Source organism: Montipora foliosa, chromosome 10, assembly GCF_036669935.1.
Source record: "Montipora foliosa isolate CH-2021 chromosome 10, ASM3666993v2, whole genome shotgun sequence".
NCBI lineage: Eukaryota > Metazoa > Cnidaria > Anthozoa > Scleractinia > Acroporidae > Montipora > Montipora foliosa.
The window spans coordinates 8,875,485-8,886,617 of record NC_090878.1 but is presented as its reverse complement, the minus strand read 5'-3'; the positions used below and the strand labels follow the sequence as shown (position 1 = coordinate 8,886,617).

Here is an 11,133-nt window from a genome sequence, read left to right as displayed (position 1 = left end):
TCGATAATCTAGAACATCTTAGAATGCCATGAAGTTAAGAGGCACTGCCATTCCTTATCAGTTAAAAGTATTGCCACGAATAAATCTGTTTGATTAGTTCACTAGCTTCTCAGACAAAAACATGGCGATAAAGTGCCGTTGCATTAGAGCCCATGAGAAAATTCTTTAATGTACGGTGAATTACGGTAAAGACCCTTACCGTGCCGCGTACTGGTGCATGGTCTTCAGGAGACAACCATTTTCACTAGTTTTAGTAGCTGTTTGATGAACTTCGATACAATCATATGCGCTTTGTCTAGTCCGTGATATATATGTTATCTAGGTTAGTACATAATTGCAATCGTTACCGCGATTTTAAACGTTCCCTATCCTTTCAAAATTACGTGGAAAAACATGAGGAAGGATACATTTCGTACTCCGTTCAGTCACTGTTTGGTATTCCGTTGTTTGCTCTCACGATGGTATAAAAAATAAAGTGTTAAGATGCACGAACGCTGTCAGTTTCGCTCTGGAGGCAAGGCCGCTCAAAACAAGGTCATCTTCAACTGAGCAAGTGATTTATACACCCTTAGCATGGATACTTCTGGATGCAAATATCCATGCACAGAGAGATAAAAAAATTAAAAAGGGTCAAAGAGAAAACAAGAAATACAGAAAAAAGAAACTCGCGAAGGAGAAATGTTCGATATGCTGAGAAGCAATTGTTAGAACTATTTCGCCGACTATTATCTAATTCAGTGATATAATTTCTTTTTCTACAAGCCTTCTTTCTTTGGGAAATTATAATGATATTTATCACCATTCAGCTTGTCAAATGAAGATGCACGGTTGTAATGCGGTCATATCCACGCGTCAGTGCAATTGCCTCGTGAGTAATTACTTACATAGTAGGAAAAAATGAGATAGATCATCATTGAATCTTTTAGCATTAACTGGCTTACTCTTAGTTACAGAAAAAAAAAACTTATAAATATAGAGACATATTACAGTGGAACCTCGATTTAACGAAGTCGCCGGGGACCGGCCAAATTTGTTCGTTAAATCGAGGGTTCGTTATATCGAAAACCTCGATATAAAGAATTTTAGGGGAAATGACCAAAAAGTTCGCTATATCGAGGTCATAGTTAATGATTGATTTGTAACACAGGTGACTTCTGTCACACAATTCAATGCAATTTTCCTCACCGCGAAGTGCCGCTTTTTGCGGAGATGCAATTTATTTATTAAGCATGGTGACTTTCAGTGTCAATTAATTTCACTATTGAGCAGACACTCAGCTTTTCTTTACGGTACAAAAAAACCACACTTTCAGAGCAGCGATTTGAAAATGTTGCAACTTAGAGATTACTCAGCTGACGAAATGATCCTCACACTTGCTGGACAATTTTCAAAAGCAATTGTCTCATTATGCACTTGAAAAATTCAAGTGACTCCAACGGGATTCGAACCCAAGACCTATGCGATGCCGGTGCAGTGCTCTTACCAACTGAGCTATGAAGCCACATAATGAGACAATTGCTTAAATTGTCCAGCAAATGTGAGGATCATTTCGTCAGTTGATTTCTAAACCGCATTTCATAATAATTTCTTTCATAGAGATTACTGTCTACAGAAAATTGTCTTCGTAAACAAGAAAACTGGCTTTAGTTAGTTGTTATGTTGCACTGCCCAATATTTCCGGATTTCAAAAATTTAATTTTTTTGCCTTTAATGTCTGCCAAAATCATTTACAGTCCAAACATAACATAACGCAGGAGTTCTCGCTCTTTCGCACCTGACTTGTCAAAAGTCATAACAAAATTTCTTAGCGCTCTCACTGCTTCAGTAGCTTCGATAGGAGAAATTGGCTCTGGCTCTAATACAGAAATATCATCATCTAAATCGTCTTCCTCTTCTTTTTCATGGTTGGCCGAATCCACGGACTGGACTGCTTCCAATGCTTCCCGTGTCGCCTCTTGATCTGTTGGTTGACATTCAGTCGCAACATTTTTATCTGAAGATACAAAGTCACTGAATGATATCTCTGCAAAGAGCGGGACAATGATGGGTAATGCTTCCCCATAGGCCTCCGTCAGATTCATCTGTTTCTTCTTCCTCGTCCGACTCAAACGGATCATGAGAGGGCTCTGCTACGTCATCTGGGAATCCTGCTTTATTCCAGCAGTTGCTGATTGTCGTGATGCTTACATCGTCCCAGGCTTTGGCCATCATAAAAACAGCGTCTTTGAGGTTGATTGCTTCAACAGGTTTATTTTCATCTAAACACTGCAACATCCTTCTGATCATTGTCTTGCGATAATGGACTTTAACATTCTGGATTATGCCTTGGTCTGCCGGTTGTAACTTGCTTGTGCAGTTTGGAGGAAAGAAGATCAACTTTACGTTCGTCAGACCAGCGACACTAACATGAGAAGAACAGTTATCTATAAAGAACAGAATATGGCGATTTGCTACTCTCATTTGTCTGTCAATTTGACGAACCCATTTTTCAAATAGATCACTGTCCATCCAAGCTTTCGTTTGAGACTCATAGGTGACTGGAAGCAAATTCATGTTAATGTGCCTAAAACATCTGGGTTTAGCATCTTTTCCTATCACCAAAAGGGGTAGCTTCTCTGTGCCGTCCCGGTTGCAGGCCACAAGGACTGTCACGCGATCTTTACTTTCCTTACCACCGGTGCATTTTTCTCCTCTCAAGTTTAGTGTCTGAGTCAGGATAGCTTTCCACATAAATCCAATTTCGTCAGCATTGAAGCGATCTTTCTTACTGTAGCCTCGGCAAATATCCCGGAGACGCTCACTCCAAGTTTCAACAATACCAGGATCTACGCTCTTCTCTTCACCACATACAGCCTGGCCTGTAATTCCATGTCTTTCCTTGAACTTATCTAGAAAGCCATTACTTGCCTTAATGTTCTCGTGCCCCAACTGTTCTGCAAAATACTTGGCTTTTTCCTGCAAGAGTGGTCCTCTAACTGGGATATTTATGGCTCGAACCTTGCGAAACCATTCAGAGAGCGCTTTATCCAGATCTGGAAAAGTCGACTGTTTCAATGATCTTCTTTCGTTTGTCTTTGTACAATCCTCCTTCAAAGGCACTAACAATGTCGTCCTTCATCTCCATAATGGTCAAGATAGTAGACTGTGACAAAGGCAGGTCAAAACGTTTAGCCACAAGAGTGTGTTTCTCCCCGTTCTTAATTGCTTTGACCAGTCTATATTTCTCTTCCAAGGTCAGAACTCGTCTCTTCTTTGTCTCTTGTTTCTTGGACTTCGTCGACTGCGATGTAGAAGCAGTATAACTGGAAGCCGCCCCGCTTTCTCCTGCTGCACTCTCAAGGCTTGCCATAGGAACATTAGTTACTGCACTCAGTGACAAGAAAGGAATTCAACTGGGATGGTAAAAGCACATGGCTTTTTATATCACAAAATAACCTAACGCAGTGTACGTGCTGGAATTTAACTTAATTAGTTAAAAGTGATGAAATCTCACGCCTTGTTTGACTGCATAAGGTCGGTGTCTCGCATACACCGTTTACAGGAAATAGAAGATCTGTGTGGCCTGCATTGTGCAGTTACTGTTTACGGCTGTAAAACGTTAGCGTTACTGCGAAGTGATTCATTTAATTTTATAGTTTTTAAAAGATACATCAATGGAAGCAACAACTTATTCCTTTCGATCTTGTATTCGAGGCTACCATGTGTATAAGGATATCTGGGATTCAGATGTTGGTGAAGTTCTGGATTGCGAGGTAAGACGTGTTTAACAATGTCAAATGTAGAGAACAGAATGTTGGCGATAAAAAAACCCCTTAGTTTTTTGAGAATTTGGCGTTACAGTATTAATGAATGAATTGGTCTCATACGCGTGTGTATTTTTACGCAGCACGAGCCTGATAACCCACACGACACCCATGCTGTTGCCGTTAACCCTTTAAGCCCCGAGGGGTTCCCCATTGACGAGTAAAATCGTCTGGCGTTAGACAGAGTAAAATCTATAAGTGCCATTTGGCACTATCGGGGCTGAAAGGGTTAAACGGGGACATAGTTTTTTCACGCTGTTAGCTTAACCCTTTAAGCCCCGAGGGGGTCCCCATTGACGAGTAAAATCGTCTGGCGTTAGACAAGAGTAAAATCTATAAGTGCCATTTGGCACTATCGGGGCTGAAAGGGTTAAACGGGTTCAAGATCAAGGAGGCATGCCGTAGATCGTAGGTCATGTGCCATTGATACTGTCACGTGCATTTCACTTGTTTTTAAAACACGGAGGACAAATCTCTGTGGAAGTGACTGGTAAACGGAGAAACAAGGGCATTGGACTTGAAATTCCGGCTACATATTCGTCTTATCACAAGAAGCCTTCGAAAGTGAAGACGTTAAGAGAACTAATAAGAGACAAGGAAGATAAAGCAGAGGTTAATTGATGTCAAATACTATCGCGGCAATGTTTGTGACATAATAAGCCTTTGTCTGAAAGGTTGCTGTCTCTGTGATCTGTTTAGCCTGCGAGCAGGCTCACTTGATAGGCAAGGGCGGAGGAGCCGCAACCGAGAGCCAGCGAAGCCGGCGAGAAGAATGGGGCTCCACCGTCCTTGCCTATCAAGTGAGCCTGCTCGCAGGCTATGATCTCTTCAGCATTTATCTTCTGTCGCGTGTTGACAATAGCAATAGCTTGATAATATAGCTTTTAAGAGTGGCTGCCTGTAAAAATCAGACAAATTCTTAATTTCGCGGCAAGGGTCGAAAATTCGATTTGGCTCATATTTTCATGGTAGATAGGCTAGGGCATGACAATAACTACTGGATAGTTTTTTCGGCAAAATATCCTTTTATTTGAGAGAAATATGCAAATTACCAAATTCCGTTAAAATCGCCATGTCACGCACCATTTTATTAAACAACTTTGAGAGTCTCGCATGCAAAACGACATTATTCGTCCGTCTTTAGAACACTCAAATATTTTTGTGCAATGTTTAAATGTGTGCTTGGTCGATTTTAGTGAACGTTGTGCTGTCGTTTTGGGTGGAAAATGATTAAATTTCGAAGACATGTATTTCATTCACTTAAAAGTACTTCGTAAATATAGTTGATTTTCATCATGTGCGAAACCTTCAAATGGACTAAGCTTCTGCTGGTTGAATCGCAGAAGAATGGTCTACAGATTCCTGTAAAAATTTCTTTGGGCAAATGATTGTGAGCGACGCGAGAGCTTTTCAAAGTACGTTAAAAATGCAAATATTTGCCCTTCCGTCGTCAAATATCAATTGACTGGTTACCCATATATTTTAGAAAGCGCCCCATGACTTGACCCATATTAAGTTGAAATAGACACAGAGATGATAATTTCGAAGTGTTCTAACCTTATTTGCTGCATAAGGCAGATCCAAAAGCCGATTTAACGTGTTTTTCCCGCCATTCGGCACATATAAAGCAGTACAGTTTCCTTCTGTTTACACAATGTCTGATCTACATCGCCAACTGTCATCGTATTTAATGGTCAAATACCATATTTCGGCGCATCTGATCGCCACTGCATCTAACTCAGCAACGGCTGAGTCATTTGTGGATAGTTGCTTACTTCGCACAGCGCCAAAACACTACCACATCTGAACGATTGCTGCTTGACCTTGAATATTTTGCAGCGGTTCGTCATTTGTTTGTCACGCAATGCTGTCATCCTAGCCTAGAGGGTAGGGGTAGGGCAATTTCTATCCTGATATATACGTAACCATTTTGAGCACAAAATCTTGTTGAGTGGGAAGAGAGTAAATAAAATAATATAAAGAATGACTATTTTCCCTTTGTCTTCTGAGTTGTCTCCTGTTGTCATCTCTTACGCGACCCGCTACCTACATTGCGTAACACTTTCGGCTTAAACTCGTTCCTAGGTCTTTCCGCGCAGTGCAAAAGCAGCTTCCACAAAACCAAACAGTGCAAACACAAAAAGAAGTCGTTAGTCTTTTTTTCAACTTCGCAGAATTTGTTTTCGAATACTCTCGCGACAGTCGGAGACTTTTGTGCGTCTTTTGCAAAGTTTTTTTTACTCAAATAGACCACGATCGATATAAAAATATTCTTACTTGCTCTGAGGCTTTAGGGATAATTATTTTGTAACTTTTTAAAGTTTCTTTTGTCTCTAAATTCCCGAAAGAGACTGGATACAAAGAAGACAACACCAAATATGGATGTTTGTCCTGAATGCCTTGGGGCCATGTTAGAATATTGACGTGGCATATTGCTTTTCGCAACATACCGGTAATCATACCGTTACCCAACCGCGGTACCAAACGCATCATCTTGCGCGCGCTCGACAACAGACATTTTTTTAAAACTGACAAATCTTCACAAGCCTCTCCCCAATTTGCAGTTTTTCTTACGCGTTCGAAGTCACCCGATCTCCGCACGGAAACAAAATGTCACAAATTAATGCCTGAAGCGTTTTGTGAGATTCCGCCATAACAATTCAGAGCTGATGAAGGAAACCTAGTACCTAGGTGCACTGCTGGATAAAGAAGGCGTGGCGACCAAAGACATACAACAGAGACTAAGTAAAGCCAGACAAACTGTCTACAGGTTGCGAAGAATTTGGGACGGTAACGAAATTAGCAGGAAGACGAAAGTTCAATTGTTCAAAACAATTGTCAGAGCAGTTTTGATGTATGGCTGCGAAGCTTGGAAACTCACGAAAACAAAAAGCAAAGAAGCTGGACGCTTTCCAATACAAATGCATGAAACGCATACTGAGAATAAGATGGCCACGGACCATCTCGCACCAACAAATCCAGGAGATCACAGGAGTGAACAGAACGAGTGATGAGATCAGACGCCGAAGATGGAATTGGATCGGGCATATATCGAGGAAGAACAGAGAGGAGCACTGTGTTACAGCATTGGAGTGGAGGCCAGAGGGGAGGAGGAGACCAGGTCGACCAAAAACAACATGGAGGAGAATGGTTGAAGACGAAAGACGAGTAGCTGGGTGGCAATCATGGACGACTGTCGGAGCTTTAGCAGCAAACCGAAGTGGATGGAAAGAGAATGTCAAAGCCTTATGTGCCTTATGGCACGACTGAAGAGATATAGAGAGTGATAGAGAAGGAAAGCCATACGAAAGACAAAGGAGACATTGGACTAGACCGGGAAGAGCTAGCGCGTGGTGGGACTTCTTTGTGAATGTAGTGGTATTAACTGAACATTTATTTCACATATGCACAATCCTAGGTCCAACTCGTTCTTATCGTTTTCCAACGTTTTACTTTGGACAGATGAAACCAATGGGAAAATTAAACGTTAGTGTGGGCGAAAATATTTTGCTTCGTTTTCTTCGAGATAAAAACGCTTAAGCTTTACTGTGGCCGGGGCCCGAGTTAGAGCTCTTTCGGGGCGGGTTTCGGGGGTCTTTGTCTCATTCCCTTTTAGCATAAATCAACTAGTGGTTGAAAACTTTATCTAAATCCTCTTCACAGACACTTTGAGAACGCCAAGAGGCTGCCGTCATTAATTTTGTTAGCTGCTACACTAAATACTATCTATCACAGAATAGATAGTAGCGTAGCCAATCAAAGAACTGCACGCTAGCCCAGACTAAAAACGGATGAACATTCAACGAATTGTTTCACTTATTTTACAGTGCGACGCGCCATACCGTAGTCTCCCTCGCAGTCGTTTTTTGGATGTCACGCAACGTTCCATCCAAAAAAACGGCTGCGAGGGAGACTAGCCATACCGTGGCCACCCAACAAACATTTTTACAAGTTAGCTACTGATCAAGATACGCGAATTTGATTGACAGACACACCTCCATAGAAAGTTTCAACGCGCAAAAACCAAATGGAGGCTTGTCTGTCAATCAAATCCGCTCACACTGATTGGCTAACTTGAAAAAAATGTTTGTTGGGTGGCCACGGTAAGGCGCGTCGCAGTGTTAGAGTGCCCAATACAAAATATGGAAAGCAAAATGGGAATATATCGAAATCAAATCTTTATATTTGTTTTCCTTTTTTTTTATTTGTTTGATTTTTTTATTATTATTATTACTATAATATACCCCTACCGTATACCGGTGTAGCTATCTACTAAAATGATAGCATTGCGTGACGACCAAATAACGAACGCTGCAAGATTGTGCTGCGGGCGCCGACACTCTTGGGAGCAAAGGTAAAAGGTCGCAATCAAATGTAATAATTTGTTCAACTTCGCGTAGTACGTACAACGCAAACAACTATCCACGAATTGCTTAGCAGCTGTTGACTTAGGTAGATGCAGTGATGATTATATGCCGCGAAAGAAGATCACGGATTCATGATATTCGACCACTGATTACGTTGACAGTTGGCGATGTGCATTAGACGTTGTCTAAACAGAAGCAAACTTTGACCGCTTAAAGGCGACGAATCGTGAAAGAAACACGTTAAATCGGCCTATGGACCTGTCTCTTACAGCCAGTAAGGTTAAAAAATTTCGAAATTATCATCTCTGTGTCTATTTCAACTTAATATGGGGCAAGTCATGTGGCGCATGCTAAGATTTACGTGTAACCCGTCAATTGATATTTGACGACGAAGGGCAAATATTTGCATTTTTAACGTACTTTGAAATGCTCTCGCGTCGCTCACAATCATTTGCCCAAAGAAATTTTTACAGGAATCTGTAGAACATTCTTCGGCGATTCAACCACCAGAAGCTTAATCCATTTGAAGGTTTCGCACATGATGAAAATTAATTATATTTACGAAGTACTTTTAAGTGAATGAAATACATGTCTTCGAAATTTAATTATTTTCCACCCAAAACAACAGCACAACATTCACTAAAATCGACCAAGCACACATTTAAACATTGCACAAAAATATTTGAGTGTTTTAAAGACGGAAGAATAATGTTGTTTTCCATGCGAGACTCTCAAAGTTGTTTAATAAAATAGTGCGTGACATGGCGATTTTAACGGAATTTGATAATTTGCATATTTCTCTGAAATAAAAGGATATTTTGCCGAAAAAACTATCCAGTAGTTTTTGTCATGCCCTAGCCTGTCTACCATAAAAATATGAGCGAAATCGAATTTTCGACCCTTGCCGAGTTGTGTTTGATAATTACGGGCAGGGACTCTTAATAGCTTTTGGTCATGAAATAGGCCATTTCCGAGTTTATATCTGCCTCCTCTTCAAAGCGAGTTTAAGCGCAAAGTTTTTCTTATGAAAATTAGTTTTCATTCATACGTAAAGTAGAACTAATTACCATCACAAAAACTTTGCACCTAGACTCGCTTTGAAGAGGAGGCAGACATGAACTCGCAAATGGCCTATTAAGACGCATTTCTTGGTACGGTATTTTGTACACTTTAGACATTTTTGCTATGTTGTATTTGTAATCATTGACACTTAACATCCGACAGTCATTTGAAAACTGCTCTATCAACAAATTCTCATACCTGAAGGCGTTTGGCTTGGAGTTGGATAGACAGGCGTAGAAACAATCAGACTAATCGTTGAACAACTTTCACTTGATGAGGGCCAAGACTGTGATAGTGAGAACGAAACAGTCGACGTGGGAACACTATTCACAACAGCTGTCCATGATGACGTTGTCTGCGAGACGGACACAGGCGAACTCGGCGAAATGTTTCCTGATGCATTACCAGAAATCGGCGACATTTTGCGCCCGCGAAGTATTTGGCACGCGGTTTCAAATTATCAAGATGGCGGCATAAAGAAAGCAGTACATAGAAAAAACAAGGACTGAAATAACACACTATCAAAGGATCTGAATCAATTTAATTTCTTTTTTGAGGTTGCCAATACAAGGGAGAATGAAAAAGGGGAAACTAGAGTCTGAGCTCCTGTTCGAATGACGATTTTAGAGAGAAGAAACAACTTCGTTTCATGCGTGTGACTTGGCAGAGTAAAAATAATTTTCAAAAATCAGGGCCCACAGTACACTTAGCCAGCGATATTCTGTATAATAATAATCATATATGAAGTACCCACCTGTAAAGATGGCGATCAAAACAAACTGGAGACAGAAACCCTACTTTTCACAAGGAATAAAAAGCGCAGTGGTGCGTTTTGTACCGCTTTTATCGCAGAAATGGATGTATTTTTACCTCTTTTATCACAATTTGGGCGGCAATTTGGGGAATGGATAAAGGCTAATTTTTATCACGTTTTAAAGTTTGAACATCGATCGACGATTAGAGAGGTCGGCACCAAGGATTCACATCAACGAAATGCTCTAAAATGTGGAGGGAAGTTAGGCACCTCTGAGCTTTTTGGAAAGAATTAGAGAGCTCAAGGAACTGTAACAGCCGTTCGTAAAATGTGTTGTTGGCGGCACGTTGGCGAACTTTCGAGAGACCAAAACTACCGTAAATAATGATATGGTACGTACACTTTACATTTAGAGGTCGGCAAATGTCGTGTATGCCACTTTAGATCTGAAATTTCCACTTCTTCAATTTTCTCCATACATTTCTCTATAACGATCGGCAGCCATTCTTAGAGAGTGGAAGGTCTGGGTCGAGTCTGGGCGTCCGCCATTTTGTCTTAAATTTCTGGTAATGGTAAAAAGGTAAAGAACTTACGTAAGACGTGAAAGTGAATTTGCGAATGACTCGGTTTCGCATCAACTCAGCGTGTGACTTGAAATCTACAGCGCTCCACACACTGGTAGTTACCTTTTGAAAGTCATTACCAACTGATCAATGAATGAAAAGGTCCATAATAAATGGTTACAGTAGTATTAGTATCGAAATTTCTTTAATTTGTAGTTGATTCATCAAGCAATGTATTCCTTTATAAATATGTTTTAAAATTTCCTATAGGTCACCTACTCGATTAGTTCACTTAACTATTTGGGTGTCCCCTTACTTCACACCACCTTGTATGTTGTATTTGTGTTAGTTAAAATAAAATTCATGTCATTGTCAGGCCGAGGACTGCAAACAAATGTGCCAAAATGCAAAACGCACGTAAAGGGCGTGTAGAACGTTTGTTTTTGTTGGACGCCAACTGTAGCATAACTGCACGGACGCCTCTTTTCCCGCCCTAGGCGCCGCCTGCAAAAGATAACAGCGCTATCGCAAGTATTTCGCGATTATTCCATCTTGTGTAGGTTATACAATACGGGCGAACTATC

General features: G+C 40.7%; 1 protein-coding gene across 1 annotated transcript in view; it reads right to left on the bottom strand.

Moving 5' to 3' along the window:
* LOC137972495 (cell adhesion molecule DSCAM-like) overlaps nt 1–10,642 on the bottom strand; it is a 24,390-nt gene extending 13,748 nt beyond the window's left edge. The window contains exon 1 of the mRNA XM_068819249.1: nt 9,431–10,642. Coding sequence (XP_068675350.1) covers nt 9,431–9,653 — 223 coding nt within the window. The 5' untranslated portion in view covers nt 9,654–10,642. The remainder of the gene's footprint in view (nt 1–9,430) is intronic.
* Nucleotides 10,643–11,133: the final 491 nt, after the last annotated feature.